This window comes from Peromyscus maniculatus, chromosome 1 (genome assembly GCF_049852395.1).
Source record: "Peromyscus maniculatus bairdii isolate BWxNUB_F1_BW_parent chromosome 1, HU_Pman_BW_mat_3.1, whole genome shotgun sequence".
In the NCBI taxonomy this organism is placed as follows: domain Eukaryota; kingdom Metazoa; phylum Chordata; class Mammalia; order Rodentia; family Cricetidae; genus Peromyscus; species Peromyscus maniculatus.
This window is the reverse complement of record NC_134852.1, coordinates 62,305,616-62,325,748: the sequence shown is the minus strand read 5'-3', so window position 1 is coordinate 62,325,748 and position 20,133 is coordinate 62,305,616. Positions and strand designations below refer to the sequence as shown.

Here is a 20,133-nt window from a genome sequence, read left to right as displayed (position 1 = left end):
TCTCTCCGACCCCAGCATTTTTTATTGGTGGTCAGTGTACGTGCAGGCACACACCACCACACAGCTGTGGAGATCCAAGGGTATCTAGTGGGGTCAGTTCTCCTCTTCCACCTGTACCTGGGCTCTGGGGATGGAACTCAGGCTGTGAGACTTGTGTGCCAGGAATCTTCATCTGCTCATCCATCCAACCTGCTCCTCTTCTCCTTTACTCTTCTTCTTTTTTTCCAGGTTCATAATTTATTGTACAAATTGAGTATTACATGATGAGTTGACATCAGCTTCTTCAGGCATGGGACTAACAGATAAGGTCAGACATTTCAAAATCCATTTATGTTGCCTTCACAGTTGGGGTTTTTTTAGGCCTTAACTTGAAGTATAAGACCAACAAAGCAATGCTTCCATATGTGGCCAGTACACAATTCATTCTACCTGTGAGAGTGTAAGAGTTGAAATACTTTTTAATACCAGTGAACTGGAATTGGCCATCACTTTCTGGACCAGCCATGACTTCTATCTTCGCCCAAATCACAAATTCCGCAGCTGATGTCCTTCAACAAACCCAGCTACCAGCTCGGCCCGACCGGAAGACCCTCTTCTTCTTTTTAAAGTAATATTTTTTATGAAATCTTTGAGAATTTCACAGAATTTATTTGATCATATTTACCCCCCAGCTTCTCCCAGATCCACCTCCCACCTGCCTGTGCACCCATCTCCAAGCTCTCTCTCTTTTTAAAGTCACCAAGGCCCGTTTGTGTCCTCCAAATCTGGGATGTGTGTTCTTCCACCTACCATGGTTCACACCCTCAGGGAAAGCTGACTGCCCCCTTCCCCTTGAAAGTTACCCCCACCTGTTGTGCCTTCCTGATCCCTCCCCCCTGTGGGAATTCTAACTGAAACACAAATTCAGAGATAACATCCACAAAAGAGATAAAGCATGTGATGTTTGCCTTTCTGAGCCAGGTTAGGTCATTTGGGATGATTGTTTACAGCTCCATCATTTACTTGAAATGTTTTTGTTTTTGAGGCATTGTCTTGACTATCAAAGGCTGATCTACAACTCCCTATGTACTCAAGGATGACTTTGAACTTCTGATCCTCCTGCCTGCACCTTGTAAGAGACACTAAACCCAATTTATTCAGTGCTGGGAATAGAACCCAGGGCATCACACATCTTGGCAAGACTTTACCAAAGGAACTGGTGTACCCTCAGTACCTTAAAAATTCATATTTAAACATTATTTTAATGTGAGGGGTACATATGTATCTGTGTGTGTGTGTCTGTGTGTGTGTGCGCGTGCGTGTGCGCATGCACGCACACATGCGCGTGTGAGCACAGGTAAAGGTACACATGTGTACACATGCAAATGAAAGACATATGTTGATATTTGGTGTCTTCTCTTTTTTTTATTTTATTTTATTTATTTATTTATTATGTATACAATGTCCTGTCTGCATGCCACATCAGAAGAGGGCATCAGATCTCATTATAGATTGTTGTGAGCCATCATGTGGTTGCTGGAAATTGAACTCAGGACCTCTGGAAGAGCAGTCAATGCTCTTAACCTCTGAGCCATCTCTCCAGCCCGTCTTCTCTTTTTAAAGCAGAAGCTCTCACTGCACCAGAAACTCACTCTTTGGGCTTGGATGGCTGGCCTCCAAACCCAGGGATCTGCGCATCTCTGACTCCCTCCTCAGCACCTGGGTTATAGATGTATGCCCAATGCTCAGCTTTTGTGTGGGTGCTGTGGGTCCAAAGTCAGGCCTATATGCTTGTGCAGAAGGTACTTGACAGGCTGAGCCCTCTTCACAGCCCCTCCCCCAGGTATGTCAATACTGAGTCAAGTGGAACCACAATTAAGCATCACCATAATTGAACGTTTATTGTTTCTTCTCGGTAGCTATTATGAAGAGCAAGCTTCATTTCATGCTTTGTCAAATCTCAAACATGCATGTACTGATTATGAATTTCCTAAATTAGGATATGCCTTAAGTTTACTAATAACAAGACAGCATTGATGAAACTAGTCACACCTATAGGAATAAATTATTTCTTTTCTTTTTGAACATACTCAAAAACAAGACAAAAACCATCTTAATAAGGCTACAACATTTTCACTGAGTATAAGAATCTGAATGATAAGAGACCATCATCTTAGTTTAATTGGAACCATGTTTATCTTGGCAGTGTACATACTTTAAGTGTACATCTTTCAGGATAAGGTGTTTTGTCCTTTAAAGAAATACAGTGTGCCACTACTACATGGTATGTTTTCTGCTAATGCTCCCTGTGAGAAAACAGTATTTGTGTGTGTGTGTATGTGTATGTGTGTGTGTGTGTGTGAGGGGGGGGAGAGAGTGTGTGTGTGTGTGTAAGAGAGACACAGAGACAGAGAAAGAGAGACAGAGACAAGATCTGCTATATAGATATGCCGCCCTGGCTGGCCTCAAACTTGCAGCCATCCTCCTGTCTCTACTTCCTATGTGCTTCAATTTAAGAATATGTCACCACACTTAGTATCAAAATATTTATTAAGTTCTTCTGAGGCTTTTCATAGTTTACTTATACTTCATAATTTTCATTTCTGTGAGAGCTGCAAAGCATTGCTGAGAAAATCCATCCTGTTCTATGCCACAGTAAGACTTTCTCATCTGGCTAGAATTTGAGCATTGATTTTGGTGTAGAATTCCAGATTCATCTCAAGGTGACTCATCACCATGTTCTGCAAATAAAACTTGAATGAAACATTCATACATTGTACAGCTTCTAGATGCTCCTCCAAATGTGTTGACTTCTGGGGAATACACACTGTTTCATTGTCTTCTTTCAGCTCACGTTTGTAGAGCATCTACTCATGGCAGGAGTTAAAACAGGTACTGTGGGTGCAAAGATGGCATACAGCAATACAGACAGTTTTGTCCTTTGATTTTTTTTGTATTTTCTCTGTAGGCACATAGACACATAGGCCAATATAGTGAAGTGTGCTGAATAGTAAAGGTAGCAATCTGTAATAAAAGCAGCCACAATTGACCTCCCAGGTCCCTAGTCCTCTATGCCAGAGGCTCCATCTGTCCTCTTCCCTTCTCTTTTCTTGAGCAACTGATGTTTCTACTCCGTTGGAGTTAGGCTTCCACCTAAGGGCCTGGCTTTGGCATAGCAGCTATTCAGTTAGGACCAGTATCACCCTCTCCATCCGTGCCTTTTTGTTCCTACAAACTATACTGACGTTCATGGGCAGCATGCCTTTGCATTGTGAGCAAATTAATACATTCATTCCTGCCCAGTTCTGCTGTGCCTCACTTCCCTTCCAGAACGGTAAGTAAAATTTTGCTTAGATCAAAAGACAATGAGAATGAAATTAAGGAATAGTGACATTATAGGCATTTTCTTTTAGATAAAATGGACCAACACTAGTTAGAACATGTGCTGAGGTAGGCACTGGGGTGTGTGTGTGTGTGTGTGTGTGTGTGTGTGTGTGTGTTTGATTACAACACAGGATCTCACCTACCTCAGGATGGCCTTGAACTCGTTATTTAGGCAGGGCTGGCCTTGAATATCTGGTCTGTGGGCCCCTATGTCCAGAGTGCTGGAATTGTAAGTAGGTACCATCACCGGGTTTACATAGTTCTGGGGAGCCTTCTATGGATTCCTGCATGCTAAGCAAACTTTCTGTCAACTGAGCTATATCCCTGGTCCCCAGTGCAGTGTCTAGGTTAGGATTTCAAAGGTTAGGATGAAGCTTTGTCAAGGTGGTGTACTTCTCTATATAAAGAGGTCACAGGGGACAAGGACTGAAATCAGACCATAGCCCATAACTGATAAGGCAGCGTGGCATCACTACACAGCAAAGCCTGGGAACAACAAAAACATAAACAGGCCCTGGTATGACTAGAAGATGTTAGGGATAGGGAAACACATCTGGTCTATATCAAGGAAGAATTGATGGGCAGCTGACCAGGGCACATCTCAGAGCAAATTTCACTTGTGGAGGCGGCTGACATGGCTAGCAACACTCTGCTACCTCAGGCCTGCTTGTCAGGAGAGCTGGTGTAGCCAAAAGCTAGAGTAGATTTGGTGGGGTTGTGTGAGGGACCTGCATGGTTTCAGGTGACTGCCTGGTGGTCACGGCTCCTCCTCTACTTATCTTCTATGTGATACATAGCAATTCTTCCCAGAACGTATTTCTGACAGTTCCCCATTTCCATCAACAAATTCCATCCACAAAGTATTTGTTGGGCATCTCTGTGATTTCTGTGGACACCAATGACATCCTGTCAAGGGGAGAGGGATGCGGCTCACAGCCTAGTGTCCTCAGTACAGCCTGTGTAGCAGGCTCAGAACTTCTCAGGCAGGCCCTGGGGTCTGAAGTAATTAGGGTTTTTGCCACTTCGACCCCATTCCTCAGCTTTCCGGGTAGATTCCAGGCTTTCCGATCCATGGTCCTTCATTCCAAAATAATACCGGTTTAGGAGACCCTGAAAGTATTTCCTGCTGGTGCTGAAATCCAAGAAAGGGAGACAAGAGATGAATCCCAGAGTGAGACAGCCCCACCTCCAATGTCCCTCCTCCTCTCCTACCAAAAACTGACCCAGAACATACTGGAGGAGTAAAAACTTAGGCACAAGGAAGAGGGAATATCAGCCTCTTGGGCAAGGACCTGCTTGACAAGATGCATTTGAGAGCCCTTCCTGGGTTTCACTTTTTCTTTGTGTGAGGATCCATCCCCACTCTCCATCCTTTCCCTCCCTTTCTTCCTCTCCAGACCACTCAGACCCTGCAAGCACAGACAGCAGGAGAGGCCACAGGCAGGAATAGTGAGAGAGGCATGACGCGGCAGGACCATCACCTGATTATTTTAGCAGCCCAGATGCCCCCAGCTCCTCTTTGTTGGGCCTCAAAGTTGCCCGAGCATGGAAGTATCTGTCTGAATCTTGGTAATTGGCTTCTAGATTGTCCCGATAGGCTCTCCACAAGTCCCAAGTCCCTACAAAGGAAGGAAACTTACAAAGGTGAACCGGGGCCAGTTCATTGCAAAGGTGAAGGAATGCAATCTTTGTGTGGATTTTCACATTTTCACCTTTCACATTTCAAATCCTTTGAAATGATCCATAGAGGTGATTGTATGTCCCCAGGGAGGGCTTCCCTGGTGACCATAAGGAGGGCACTTCTCCAAGGATTAAATTGTGGGGGACTGATTGACAGCTTCTGTGTCCTGGGCTGTGACTTATATGGAGCTGTGTGTATAAAGAAGGGAGGGAGCTGTGAAGTAGGAGCACAAACAAGGGACAATGGCATCCCAGGTGAAGATGGGGGACAGTTTGTGCAGTGAGAGGAGACGGAGAATCTACTTTAACTATGGCCACTGGGAAAATACGACCAAGAGGGTGATTAACTACTTTTCTCACCCTGGTGACAAAATCCCTGACAAGCAACACAGGGAAGAGGCTGTAATTTGGCTTCAGTTTGAGGGGAACACATGGTGCTGGGGTGAGCAGTGCAGACTACAAGTAGACTGTGGTATCGAAATACATGACATGGCAATGCTGAATTTCCAGGAGTTCTGCACGCTTGCTCTTGGCTGTTTGTCTAGAATAGGATGGGAATTTTGTAGGAAGTGCTATCTGTAGTCATGTGCACATTTACTAAGTTCATGTGCCTCTGGAGACACAGAGTGCCCACTTACACTCTGAGACAGGGGATCTGCTGTCTATGAATTCCCTCTGTGGAGCACACTCTCTGGAAATACTGATCCCTCTGGATCAGCATCAGCAATACAGGCTGGACCTTGTCAACAGTGTCTGAAGATCCCTCAGAGGGTGCCAAGTGACCAGTGTAGGAGGGGGAAGCCCCAGAAAGCCACACCCCTGCCCTGACTCATTAATAGTTTTTAAAGTTGTATGTGCACCTCTGTGACCCTACAGATATGTGGCCTCTGCTCAGAGGGCATCTCTGACACAGTTAAATGTGCCCATCATCTCCAAATTCTTACCTTGTATGGCTTCCTTGAAGAACGAATACCAGCCATCACCACTGACTCCCATGAATAAAGAGCAAAAGACAAGGATTGTGGCAAGCCTCATGGTGCTGCAGGACCAGAAAGAGCAGTCAAAACAGACCCACAGGCAGGGCATGGGGCACACACCTTTAATCCCAGAACTCCAAGGCAGAGACAGGTGGATCTCTGATTCTGAAGCCAACCTGGTCTACTAGGCAAATTCTAGACCAGCCAAGGCTACATAGATGAGCCTTGTCTCAAAAAAAAAAAAAAAAAAAAAAAGACAGACCCATACTCTGACTAGTACAGACAATCTAACCTGCATTCCTTCTTCATCTCCGAATCTCTGCTGCAAGGACACAAATAACGGGCTTTAGAACTCTGCCAGATCACTGCATAACCAAGAGTTCCAGGGAATTGCTGGCTTGCAGCCCATTTGTACCTAGTGAAGCCGACTAAAGCTGATCAACTAGCCTTTCCTGAGTCCCTCTTCCACTTAGCTCAGACCCCAAAGATACAGAAATGCTGGAGCTGGAAGTCAAGCAATAGTCCACATTCCCAGAGTGTCTGCAACCATGGCTTCCATCCCCAGCACCACCACACAAAGCTAGCCCAGCAGCATAAGCTTGTATTCCCAGCACTCAGGAGGTGGAGGCAGAAGGATCAGAAGTTTCATGTCATCCATGGCTACAAAGCTGGTTCCAGGCCAGCGTGGCCAACATGAGACCCTATCTCTAGAGAGCAAACCATCAGAAAATATGATTGTTCCCCACTAGAACTTACCAACCGTATATGAAATGGATCTCAGTAGTACAGCAAGAGCAATACTCCCTGGAAGAGAGTGCCAGCTCTGTCCCCTTCTCTAGCTGAGGTCCCGGAGGAGGTAGGGCTGCCAGGACCTCGCTACCCTGGAGCAGCTGCTCTCTCTCTACTTAACATTAATGAGAAGAGAGCTGTTAAATCCAACAAGCCTTGGCAGAATCAGTCTTGCTCAATCCTTCCTGGTAAATAAACAGTTACAGACTGGGGCTATAGTTCAGTAGTAGAGTGTTTGTCTAGCATGTGTGAGGCCGAGTTCAATATCCTGCACCAGAAAGGAAGAAAGAAAGAAAGAAAGAAAGAAAGAAAGAAAGAAAGAAAGAAAGAAAGAAAGGAAGGAAGGAAGGAAGGAAGGAAGGAAGGAAGGAAGGAAGGAAGGAAGGAAGGAAGGAAGGAAGGAAGGAAGGAAGGAAAAGAAAGAAAAGAAAGAGGGAGGGAGAGAGAGAGAGAGAGAGAGAGAGAGAGAGAGAGAGAGAGAGAGAATATGGACAAGTGTTTCCTTGTCCATAAGAGTTTTGTTCTAAATTACATAAAATGCTTGTATTTTGGCAAGCTTTCTTACCTCACTGCCCTAACTTCCCTGGATGATACACTGTAAGCTGTAAGCTGAAATGAACCCTTTCTTCCAAAACTTGTTTTTGGTCATGATGTTTTGTCATACCAGTAGAAACCCTAATAGGACATGGACACAGTTCCAAAAGGCCAGATTCCTAAAGGCTCCTAAAGATTTGTTCACAGTAGTTCCATACAAGGAATCCCTGTTCCTTGAAACAATGCCCACTCAGGCTTCTAAAACACCCTGATGAAGAGAGACTCAGAGGAGGAAAGGGTTTATCTGGCTCACAGTTCGAGGTGACACTTCATGATTGCAGGGGAGTCACAGCAGTAGGAGTGTGAGACAGCTGGTCACACCACATCTGGTCAAGGGCAGAGAGAATGAATGCAGCCATGCTGCCTGCTTGCCGCTGCTCTTGTTAGCTTTCCTCACTCTTACACAGTTGAGGCTAGCACATGAAAGGGAACATCTCATTTTCTGGATGGGTCTTCCCACCTCAGTTAACAATCAAGAACCCGCCCCCCCCCCCCCAGACAAGCCCACAAGCCAATCTGGTCTAGGCAATTCTTCAGTTCAGACTTCCAGCTCAGGTAATTCTAGGTTATGAAAACTTGACATTTAAAACTTACCAGCCCACCCAGCACACAGTAAGTCTGTATAAATATTTGCCAACTGAACACAAGGAAGAACCTAACTGAGGGTTCTAAATATTTCCTTATGTGATGTATGATTAAAATGACAAGTCGCAGCCAAGTAAAGGTGCTAACCCAACATTTAGGAGGCTGAGATGGGAGGTATATGAGTTCTGAGATAGCCTTGGCTACATAATGAGAACCTGTCTCAAAACAAATAAAAGGCAAAAAGCAGGCAGGTATTAAGGAGGTACATGCCTTTTAATCCCAGCACTCAGGAGGCAGAGGCAGTTGCATCACTGAGTTCAAGGCCAGCCTGGTCTATAGAGTGAACAAGTACCAGGTTAACCAGGGCTACACTAGAAACTCTTGCAAAACAAAAAGGGCAAGTATCTCCATTTGTCTAAATGATGAGGCACATGTATTAAAGCCATGAAATAAGGCTGGAAATAATCTCTCTCTCTCTCTCTCTCTCTCTCTCTCTCTCTCTCTCTCTCTCTCTCTCTCTCTCTCCCTCCCTCCCTCCCTCCCTCCCTCGCTCCCTTCCTCCCTCCCTTCTTCCTCCTTCTCCTCCTCCTCCCTCCTCCCCCTCCTCTCAGCTGGAGTCCTAGGTAGCTGATGGGCTCAGGTTCTCATTGGCTTAGCTGATGCCCAGACACAGAAGAGGACAATCTACTTTGCTGAGTTCACCAATTTTAATGCTAATCCCACCCAGAAAGAATCCCACACAGAAACTAGTGCTCAACCTGGACACATGACTTCAGAATATAATCCATTTGGTGGATACCAGTTCCCTCACATTGAAACACCCTGGGACTTAGTTCAATCAAGGTACATTCTAGAGACCTCTTGGAAAGTCCTCGAACTGTTGGATGTTTGACTGGATAGTTGGTTTGCTGATGTACATGTGTACAGATGATGCTGCAGTCATTTCTGTCCTCCTTCCTTCTCTCTTTCCTTCCTTCCTTCCCTCCTTCCTTCTCCCCTTCCTTCCTTCCTTTTTTCCTCCCTCCCTGTCTTTCTTTACTTACTAACTTGTTTTTCTTCTTGTTCAAACTGCAAATGTCTGTTATTATTGGTGGAAATGATAAAACAAAGAGTTTTGAAGGGATGGGTGAGGAGACAGTGATGTGTATGTACTGTGGAACAAGCTCTGAAATTGCTGGAATAAAGACCAAATTGTAAAGGTAAGGAGATGGTGCATTAGGAATGGTCAGAAGATGCATATAGCCAAGGCACAATGTGCTAATTGTGATTTTTTTTACCTTCAAATTTCAATGCAGAAGCTAAGCTAATGCTAGGAAACTTTTACAGCATTTGTCTTGAAAGCAGACACCCCTAGGACAGATGAGTGGGGAAAATGAATGACACACAGGACAGATGTTTGACAAAAGATGAATTATTTTTTAAGATGCCATGATGCCTAAGACATAGATGAGGGTGCTGATTTCAGAACTATGGTGAAATCTTTTCATGGAACCAGTCCACAGCAGCAGCCAGTGCTATTAGACCAACACAGAGAGCTTTGGATGGAGTTCTGAGCTGTGCTCTGGACAGAACACTGGGAAAGCAGCCTGTAGAACACCAAGGACTGTCAGTGATGCTGGCAGGGTTAGCAGGGGAAGGACTAGTGAGATCATGTTACCAGGGAGAGGATCCAGGGAGGCTGATTGGTCACTGAATGAAGGTTGTGCATTGAGGGAGAGGGAGCTAAGGAAATGAATATTCAGAACTCTGGTCAGAGGCAACAGCCTCCCTTCTTCACAGTTTGGGGGCTCCTTAGAGTGGTTGATACTCAGAAGCCAGCATGACACCCTCTCCCAAAGATCAAGTAGACTGTAAGGTGAATCATGGGGATGCCTTGCTGGTTTTCTCCAACAGGGCTTAGTCTACTCTTCAAAGCAGTTAGGAGAGAAGTGTGAAGGTGTCAAGATGTGAAGAGAAATGTTGGTTAGCATGGATAGATATGGATATAGCATGTTTTTTGAAATAGCTCTAATAAAAAGTGCTTATAAGCAAGAATTTGTTTCCAGAGATGACACCCACCATGCAAATGTGGGTGTTGTGCTAGGGACATGGCTCAGTGGTGTATTGCTTGCTTTGCGCATGTGAGGTCCTGAGTGATTTTAAACCATACAAAACAAACAAAACAAAGACTGCACATAAGTACCTTCAGGCAACTCTGCCCTCAAAGATCCTTAAATACAGGACAGTGGGTTCAAGTTTCACCCTAAGGAATGGGATCCATGTGTCAGAGAGCCACAGTCAACCCACTCCTTCAGTCATGATCATTACCCACCCAAGGAAGGATGCTGTTGCCCAGGAAGAAGAAACAATCTATGTCAAAGTCCATTTCTCTGAAAAAGATGTGGAGAGTCTACAGAGAACCTAAGAGAGTCTGTAGAGTCATTCAAGGACAAACACCCAGAACATAGTAGCCCTCAGCTAGTGCTATGATTACGCCAGCTCTCTATTTCAGAACTCCATCCATGTACTTTCTGGAAATTGGTCCACCCCTAGAAAAGATGAAGGGTGGCTTATGGGAATTCTAGGATGGGTGACTTAGTTTGGAAGAAGGCCATGGGTCACAGTAATCCAGCTTCAGGCAACAAAAACTTGAACATTGTCCCTATGGTACCCGGCTATGCTTATCTCCAAGAGAAATCCCTGTTACAAAATACCAGAGAACCTGTTCAGGAGAGGCCTTGACCCTGAGTTCCCATGATAGATCATAAATTCCAGTCAAGGTGATTTGCAAAGAGCATGGTCCTGAGGTGATGGGCCACTTGGTTCCTTGGGTCCTAAACCTACAGTGACTTCAGCTATGTGCTGAATTGATACTGTGGAAGACATTCAATGTCCTGGAAAAGGAGAGATAATGAATAAAGGAAAGGGTGGGATACAACGGGCCCATTTATGTTCACTCACAGTCCCATTGTGAAACTACAGATTTGTGAAATCCTAGGAAATTGTGCATCAACAGATCCATGCTTCTGTTCACCTGCCACTTCATAATTTCCTCCACTGGAAGGTTCACCTGCACTCGTACATTGACTAAAGAATGTTGTGGGGTGTCCACCAGAGAAGACTACCAGAGACAGGTCTAAGTAGAAAGTCTTTATTAAAGAAGGGAGTGTTGGTGCACACTTTTAATATCAGTACTTGGAAGGCAGACCAGGTGGATCTCAGTAAAGTTGTGGACAACCTGGTCTTCATAGTGAGTTCCAGAGCTATATAGTGAGACCCTTTCTTGATAGTAAGAACCTGTCTCATGAAAAACCGAAAGTCAAGAAAATAAGTCTTTAGTAGCTAGATGGTGACCACATTTGGTGTTTTGGAATCCCATTGAAGCTCCAAACCTTTCTCAGGGTCATCACAAATACCATGTTCTGGGTCAACACACTTCAGTTATTTAACAAGAACAGTAGTTAGCTAGAGGCAGAACTGTAGAAACCAAAAGGCAAGGTTAGTACATTTAGAGACTCTCCCAGAACTTTGATGAATTAGTTCTTTGTTTTCAATTTGGTAGGTGATACTGTCAATGTGCTGAGTTTTTAATGGCCTGAATAGTCCTTCCATCATGGAGATAGTTGTGCCAAACTTGGTCTGGGAGCCTGTTACAAGACAGGAATGTGTTCTGAGAGATGCAGATTCTTAGTTACTTTCTGTTGCTATAACAAATATTTTAAACAAAGAAACTTATTGAAGAAAAAATTATTTTTAGTTACAATTCCAGAGGAGTAAGAATCCATCATTCCTTCTGGCAGAGGTGTGCGTGAGCCAGTCCTAATGTTGTGTGCATGGAAGAGCTGTCTCCATTACTCATCTGTCATATACTGGCAGGGGTTGAGGAAAGATGCCCCCACCTCACACCCATCAACACCTGAGGTTTGTGGAAGAGATCGCCCTGAGGTCATAATAGTGGGAGAGCTGTCCCTGCCCCTCATCAGCTGCAGCACTCAGGAGAGTGGCCCCTATACCTCACCTGGGCAGCACAGTAGAGCTGGGCCTGAAGATGTAGGTGTGGGAGAACTGACCCTGAGGACTTGAAAGCTGGAGAACTGGCCTTGGCCATTGTTCATTGTTGCAAGGGGTGAACTAGCCAGGACAGTGCTGAAGAGCTCCCCCTGGTGGGAAAGACAGGGGAGAGCTGGCAGGCTGACCAACCCTGGAACCACCCAGGCCCAGAACCAGGGTTGGCCAAGCCCGACATCAAGCCGACAACAGGGATGGGGGTGGACAATCTGGCAGATGCAGAGCTGCAGGATCTCCAGGAGACAGGGCAGAAACGGATATCCAGGGAGAATCCCAGTGATGGCCCAGTGTCAATGATGTAGCAGAGACCAGGGACCTTGAACCAGACCAACAATTCTTTACGATGAACACCTGCATGTAAAAATGTATGGATAAAGGGTTTATCTTCATAATTCACTGTGTCACAATGCAGCTTCCATGACTAGATTTTCACTTTATTCCTTTCCCCCCTTTTTCTCTCTAAAATTTTATTTTGTTTTGTTTTGGTGGGAGAGGGAGATAGATGGGTGGGGTTTGGAGGCATGATGTGAGAGACATGAAGACTAAAGAAAGTTTTAAAAGATTCCATCATTCTGGGGAGACATAGTAGAAGGCATGGCAGTGGGAGGAGGCAGCTCAAACCCAAGCAGGAAACAGAGAGAACAAGAAGTGGAATGAGACCTTAAACACTCAACGCCCAGCCCCAGGGACATATTTCTCTGTCCTTTCTCTAGCCTTGCTCTATTGCTAATATGCAGAAAACATGAGAACCATTGATAGGATTCAGAGTTTTGTGTCCAGGGGTGCCCCAGTGTCTCTGCACCTTGTCACCCCTTGGGGAACGCTGCTGTTGCCACCTTGTCACACTGAGTTCTTTCTTGACAGAATCCCAACAGAGACAGAAGCCTCTGTGATGTGGATGTCTCCCCTACAAGTCCACATGTTAGAAATTTCACCCCCAGGTTCAGCCAGCAGTGGGTTTTGGAGGTTTAGAGGTAAGTAGGAGTCAGAAAAGGTCATAAAGATGGAACCCCCATGATGACTTTAATGTCTTTGTGAGAAGAGGAAGGGACCTGAGCTACCAGACCTGATCTGTCTCTCAGTGTGGTGTTCTCAGAGGGGATGAGATACAAGACCCTCACCAGGGACCAGATTCTACCCTTGGAGGGAGGGGGGGGGATGGAGGGCCAAAGGTGAAAAAAAACTAAAAAGTCTGACTAGTAGGGATAGATATGTCTATAATATATTTTTTAGATATTCTCATAAAAAGTGCTTGTAAACAAGATTTTCTTTTTAGAGATAGCATACAGCACACAAAAGTGAATGTGGGGCTAGGAATACGGCTCAGCGGTATAGTGCGTGCTCCCATGTGTGAAGTCCTGAGTAGTTTGAAACAGTGCAATATAAACAAAACGAAAGCACACACAGTAGGAACTGCAGACTAATTCTGAACTTGGAAAACCTTAAATACAGGACAGAGGGTTCGAGTTTCACGCTAAGGAATGGGATCCATGTGTCAGAGAGTCACAGTCACCCCATTCCTTCCATCATGAGCAGGACCCCTCCTGGGAAGGATGCTGTTACACAGGAAGAAGAAACCATCTATGTCCAAATCCATTTCTCTGAAAGAACCTGTAGAGAGTCTACAGAGAGCCTAAGAGTCTGTAGGAGTCATTCAAGGACCAGCACCCAGAACATAGCAGCCCTCAGCCAGCATTCTGCCTACTCCTGCTCTACCTCAGAACTCCCTAAGAAGACTTTCTGGAAATTGGTCCATCCACTGAAAAATGAGTGGTGGCTTACAGGAATTCTAGGATGGGTGGCTTAGTTTGGAAAGGGCCATGGGTCACAGCAATCCAGCTTCAGGCAACAAAAACCTGGACATTGTCCCTTTGGTACCCTGCCACGCTTCTCCCTATGTGAAAGCCCTGTTACAAAACACCAGAGCATCTGTCCAGGAGAGGCCATGACCCTGAGTTCCCATCATAGATCTTAAAATCCAGCACCTTGGGCTTGGAAACAGCATGGTCCTGAGGGGAAGAGTCACCTTGGGTCCAGGACCTAGAGTGACTTCAGCTATGCCCCATAGTGAAACTGGGAGAACCTCAAAGTCCTGGGGTAGAGGGGATAGTGTCTAAGAAAAAGCATAGGATGGAGTGGCCCCAGTGATGTTTGGTGGCATTTCTGCTGTTTTCACAGAAAGTGAGCATCAAGGGGTCCATGTCCCTGCACTCCTGGCCCTTCTGAATTTGCACCAGGGGCGTGTTCGCCTGCATGCATGCACTGCTTAAAGACCCAGATGTGCTCTGAGAGACACAGAATCTTAGTTACTCTTCTATTGCCAAGGCAAAAATACCATAACTTAGAAATTTATAAAAGAATGGTTTTGTACTTATGGTTTCAGAGGAATAAGAATCCATTATGGCGGGGAGACATGGCAGGAAGTGGCAGGAAGTTCAAAGGCAGGCAAGAAGCAGAGAGTAAACAGCAAATAAGATATAAAAACTCAAACCCACCCCCAGTGACATAGTTTCTCTAGTAAGGCTCCAACTCTCAAAGGACCCATAATTGTCCCAACAGCTCTACCATCTTGGTTACTTATGGAGGACATAGCTCCTCAATATCACAATATGGCAGAAGGCACCCAGGTCATTGTGTGAACATGCACCTGCACACAGCTAGACAATATAGGCTAATGCACCCATGTTGTCTCCAAGGACAACAAAGAAAGAGTGAGTATCAGGTGCATGAGGCTGTTGCTGCACAACAGGGAAGACTCTTGTACACTAGCGTGGTTAACCAAAAAAAGTGCGTTGGAGTAAGTACAAACCAGGAATGGAGAGATTCTTTACCACCATCAAAGCCTGTATAGAATTCTGTGGGCTGCGGTTTCATGTGAATTGCAGCACAGTAGTTTTCCATACAGCAGTGCCATCCACATGTGAGCAGTACCTTGGTATATGGCGATCCCAAGGCTATGGTGTCAGCAATAGGAGTTCTTCTGTTCCATTACACTTTCATGGGTGTCAGTGACTAAAGTGTTGGGTTTTATCCCATGGCTGTTTAATCATAGGACAAGGGTTCACTGGTCTTTTATCTGACAGTCACTGAAGCAGATGGACAGACAGTGGAGGCCAAGTCCAGCCTATGATTTCATGAATGTGAGACTTCTAATGAGGGGATGGTGATGCATGCTTAAGACAACTCTCCTAGGTATTTAATACCAAAATGGGTAATAATAGAAAAATTCATGAAGGAGGGCATATATAAAAGTTCAGTTAAGAAGCCATTAAAGCAGAGGATACATTCAGCGTAAGGTTGCTATCTCCCATGAAGAAATAAACAAGAAATAAAATAATTCAGAGCAGGGGCTTAGCAGTCAAGTCCACTGTCCATTTCCTCCCCCCTTCTTGGCAGCAGGCAGCCCATTACAGACGTGAGGGACGGAGGGAATGGTGTCCCTCTTGAGCCTCTTCACACAAGCCAGTCACCCGTGTGCTGTTCTAGAGGACGTGGTGAAGGGAATAGACTCTTAGCTCTATTGAGATGTGTCCCTTCCAAAGCTGGCACCCACAGTGAAGGGTACATCCTTTTGACCTGGTGAGTGAGAAGTACCCAGGAGCATCAGAAGGAACCAGCAGGCCCTGTGTGCACAACTCTGCACGTCTCTCTTCTCCACAGTCCTCCTGCCTTCTGCAGCCTGCTGGGCTTCACATGATGGAAAGAATCAGGGCAAAGGACACCAGAGAGAGAGGGAGGATTCAGTCTCCACCCTACTGTCTGCATCAGTGACCGGAATCTGGAGTCTACCTGCAGTGTGGGCCAGCAGATAACTGCGTCCTATACACAAGTTGCTGGTGCTCTCCTCTGAGAACATTTGTGAAAGGGATAGTGTGTTACAGAGTGCTCAAACCAACTCTGAAAACATTTGTGAAAGGGATAGTGTGTTACAGAGTGCTCAAACCAAACTGTTCCATGAAACCATAAAAATTAGTTCAAATAAAAACTCATTTCTAGACATAATTTTTTGGGTTCTTTCAAGACAGGGTTTCTCTGTGTAGCCTTGGCTGTCCTGGAACTTGCACTGTAGAACACCACCAGTGCCAGGCTACAGAGATAATTTATCAAATCATTTTTGAAGCTTTGTTAAAATTCAAAGGATCAAGAATAACTCCATCCTATGCACCTGAACTAAACCTTCTGTACCTGGAGCCCGGCACCCACCCAGGCTGGAGAAATGGCTCGGCAGTTAAGAGCACTGGATGCTGTTCCAGAGGATTTTAGTTTAGACATGAAAAAGAGACTTATGGCCAGCTGGGCAGTGGTGGCACAGGCCTTTAATCCCAGCACTCGGGAGGCTGAGGCAGGTGAATCTGTGAGTTCTAGGCCAGCTTGGTTTACAGAGTAAGTTCCAAGACAGCCAGGGCTACACAGTGAACCCCTGTCTCAAAAACTTGAGAGGGGGAGAGAGAGACTGACTGACTGACTGACTGACTGACTGACTAAATGACTGAAGGTAAAGTGTCAGTTCCAGGTTAAAAAAATAAAAACCAACCTGAGGCAATGCCTGGGAAAGCAAGTGTTGGCTACAGGAATTACTCTGACTCCTATCCTTAAGAGCCCTGATTCTCTACTGAGATGGCCACTCCTTGCCTCTCAACATCCTCAGTTCCATCAGTATTAAAAAGTATGTACTCTGACCCAGAAGACTGAAAAGACAAAGGTGTATAGTGTGTTCACACTACACAATTACAGGAAATGACCTGTGGATGGAGCAAGATTTCTGTTGCAGCCTTTTAGAAGAAATGGCCTGCTGGGGATTTCCCCAAGCACCATGCCAGTCTCTCTCTGCCCCTGACCCCAGCAGGGAGGCTCAGCATAAATATCAGCCTCCTCTCACTGACAGCCACAGCCACCCATCTCTGCCCACCAGACATCAGGTGAGGGACAAACCTATGCACAGATACTTAGTGTGTGCTGTGTTTCAGCAAGTGTGCTTTCCTCTCAAGGGAATTCCTCACTTCCGTTCCCCTGGTGTGGGATTTGTGCCGGGTGAGCGGGCATGTGGGCAATGCTTCCTGCTGAATCAGAGGCTCCTGACGGGAGTGGTGATCTAGTCTCTGCTCCTGCAGCTGCATCATAAACAGTTCAGCAGGCAGGATGGGGTCAGAACTGAGACCTTGTGGCTCTGAGCAGGGTCCTGCTGTGAGGTCTCCAGGGGCCACTGCTAGGACACTACTGAACATCAGTAAGACAGAACAACCAGGGCGTCTGTGGATGAGACACCCGAGGGAGGTGCCAGACTGTGGGCATCTCCTTCAGCCTGTCCTTTCATTTTAGCAGGATGAAGCTTCTCACTGGACTCATTTTCTGCTCCTTGGTCCTAGGAGTCAGCAGTGAAAGCTGGTTTTCATTCCTTCGTCAGGCTTACCAGGGTAAGGCTTCATAGTACAGAGGCACAGCCTCTAGGGGTCTCCCGAGTGTTGGGAGAATTCCTGCAGATTCTGGAGTGTTAACACCTAGCTTTGATCTGCCTTTTGTGATTGCTAGCTCCTGTATCTGGTACCCTCTGTTTGAAGTCTTATCTGAGAGTTTCCTAGGGGAGTTAAAGCCTATGCAAACTTGGTTTAGGACCAATCCAGAACACTATGGTATTCCTTTACCGAGAATTTGCATTTGGCATTGTCCCTTTGGGGGGGCTTAGATAAGAGGTGTTGATATATGGAATTGACTTGCTGAAGGTGTAAATTGTATAACAACCAAAGGGCCCTTTGCTAAGCTACAGTAGTTCAGTCCAGAGAGATGAATCCACCTTGCAGCTGGAGAAGGCTAAGATGCATCCTTGAGGTGCCTCTGTGTCTTCATTCCATGGACCCTTGTGAACACCCACAGCATTCAGAAGAGCTGGACTCTGTCCTGCTTGTCAGGATGGACCAGGGACTCCGGCAAGACTTCCTGAAATGCACTGCCTACAGCAGGGGGCGGAGCAGAGATAACAATCCAGCTGTGCTTGAGGACAATCCTGTCTGTCAGTCTGCCGGACACTTTCTAAATTCATTTGTGAGTAATATAAGGTACCAACCTAGAGAGTTGTGATACCACCCAGATCTGGACCAGTCATCCCCCTGCACCTAGAGACTCAAGATTGGCCTTGGGTGTGGCCTGGCATGGTGACTCTCAGTGTCTCCGCAGAGGATCAGAACCTGCAGCCACAGCTGAGACCCAAAGCTCCCTCAAGACAGCACAGCACCTGTGCAGTCTAGTCCAAGGGCAGAGATGACAGTGTCACTGTGGTGCACATGCTCTCTGTCAGGACAAAATTCTTAGGGATCAGAGTCCATGCTCCCTGTGTGCAGCCTCCCTCTGCCTTCTGTGTACTAACAGTCACATGGGACTTCCTAGCTGAGGGTAGCTGCCTCCAGAAACACTGGCCCTTGCTTGGAGGTGGTGTGTTCACAGGGCATTTTCAATGGCTGTAGATACACTAGGTTGCACTACTAAGGAAATGTGCTATGAGGTCCGGTGGCAGACGCTGACGACTCTGCAGCAAACACTTCCACGATGCTGAAGCTGACACACCCTGCTATGTAGTGACATTGTGCTGCCTCATTGGCTGCTTCCCACCCAGGTGAAGGAGGGGCAGCTCACAGCAGCACTGTGGAAGAAAGGCAAACACAGGGCAGCTGGGCCCCCGAATGGCCCTCCTGAGTTACTAGATGACAGTGAGGATCAGGAAATGATCTTCTATTCACGCTCTCAGCTGCTCTGACCACAGGCTCAAGCCATGAGTTCTTTTCATCCCTTTCATCCTCTCTAAGGCATGGGCAGAACTTTAAGGTTTATGTTCCTGCTGTCTTTCCCATCTAGGGGCTGGGGATATGTGGCGAGCCTACTCTGACATGAAGGAAGCCAACTGGAAAAACTCAGACAAATACTTCCATGCTAGAGGGAACTATGATGCAGCCCAAAGGGGTCCTGGAGGAGTCTGGGCTGCTGAAGTCATCAGGTAAACATAGATTGATGGAAGACTGGACCTGGGTAGCAGGGCTTGACATTTCTGGGGGAAGTAGTAGAAGATTAGCTCTGGAGAGGGTCATACTAATCTCAGATCCCTCCTCCTCTTGCTCATCAGATACTGGCTCCATCTACGCCCAGTGTAGACCCTGGGTTTGGGCAGTCAGCACACAGCCATGCTATGTGAGCCTGCTCCCGAATGTAGACAGGGAATGACTCTCGTCATCACCAGTGTTTCTGGTGATGCTCAGCTAGTGTGGGGTGACCAGTCTGGGCTGACCTGCCTGGCCCTTCCTGGTTTCCTCCTAAAGCCATTCCATGCAAAGGGGGAAAACAGTGGACTGTGGCCATGCATCTTGGTGATGTATTTCTTCCATCTCTGCTTCTCCTAGTGATGCAAGAGAGAGCATTCAGAGTCTCATAGGCCGTGGACATGAGGACTCCATGGCTGACCAGGAAGCGAACAGATGGGGCCGCAGTGGCAAGGACCCCAATCACTACAGACCTAAAGAACTGCCTGACAAATACTAAGCATCATCCTTACTGCCCCAGGAGGCTGTGATGTGGGCCCTGAGGACAGGGCCTGGGGTTCTTCATTCCCATGAACACTGAAGTTGCTTGGAAACACGCAATAGTTATCTCACATGAATATGGACCAAGAGTTTCAAAACTGTGTTGTTCTTGGAGTAGTAACTACTTGCTTGAGAAGGGGGTAATAAACACTAACATGGAAGTGGAGCTGAGACTGAGTATCTGTCATTGAAGGACATTTTGGGGTTCACACAGGGCAGACTCCACTCTCACAGAATCTGGCATGACCCCCTCTCTGGGCTCCTGTGCTGTATGTTGTTATTTTTAGGCCTTTCCATGTCCAGTCCCTTCCTCCCTGTCAACCATGTCCAGTCACCTGTTCTCATACCACAGCCTCAGTTCTTAGTGCTCCCTGTCTCTGGGGACCAGGCACACAACCACAGGAGGACTTGCCCCGCAGCTATCACCTGATCATTCCTCAGCAGCACCGACAATCCAGTATTGCACAACTTCTCCATCCTAAGAAATATTCCCAAGTAGTTTCCTCTCGTCTTAGCTCACTATTTCTGTGAGA

The 20,133-nt window shown here is 46.3% G+C and overlaps 1 protein-coding gene and 2 pseudogenes across 3 annotated transcripts; 1 reads left to right on the top strand and 2 right to left on the bottom strand.

The window, feature by feature from the left end:
• Positions 1-211: 211 nt before the first annotated feature.
• LOC102925685 (ATP synthase F(0) complex subunit k, mitochondrial pseudogene) lies at positions 212-604 on the bottom strand (annotated as a pseudogene).
• Positions 605-1,854: 1,250 nt separating this feature from the next.
• On the bottom strand, positions 1,855-6,455 carry LOC143266725 (serum amyloid A-4 protein-like; annotated as a pseudogene). The gene is made up of 4 exons (XR_013041965.1): positions 6,313-6,455; positions 5,988-6,082; positions 4,845-4,982; positions 1,855-4,495 (listed from the first exon to the last, which is right to left on the bottom strand). The product of XR_013041965.1 is annotated as a serum amyloid A-4 protein-like (transcript).
• A 10,379-nt stretch (positions 6,456-16,834) lies between these two features.
• Positions 16,835-19,766, top strand: LOC143267044 (serum amyloid A-5 protein-like). Of its 2 annotated transcripts, none has more exons than XM_076543741.1 (4): positions 16,835-16,954; positions 17,358-17,449; positions 18,882-19,020; positions 19,421-19,766. In XM_076543741.1, the coding sequence occupies exons 2-4, from the start codon at positions 17,359-17,361 to the stop codon at positions 19,557-19,559; spliced, it is 369 nt and encodes a 122-aa protein (XP_076399856.1). In that variant the 5' UTR covers positions 16,835-16,954; position 17,358; the 3' UTR covers positions 19,560-19,766. The 2 variants fall into 2 exon arrangements, with proteins under 2 accessions (XP_076399856.1, XP_076399851.1); XM_076543736.1 differs by having other exon boundaries at positions 16,840-16,954; positions 17,355-17,449.
• Positions 19,767-20,133: the final 367 nt, after the last annotated feature.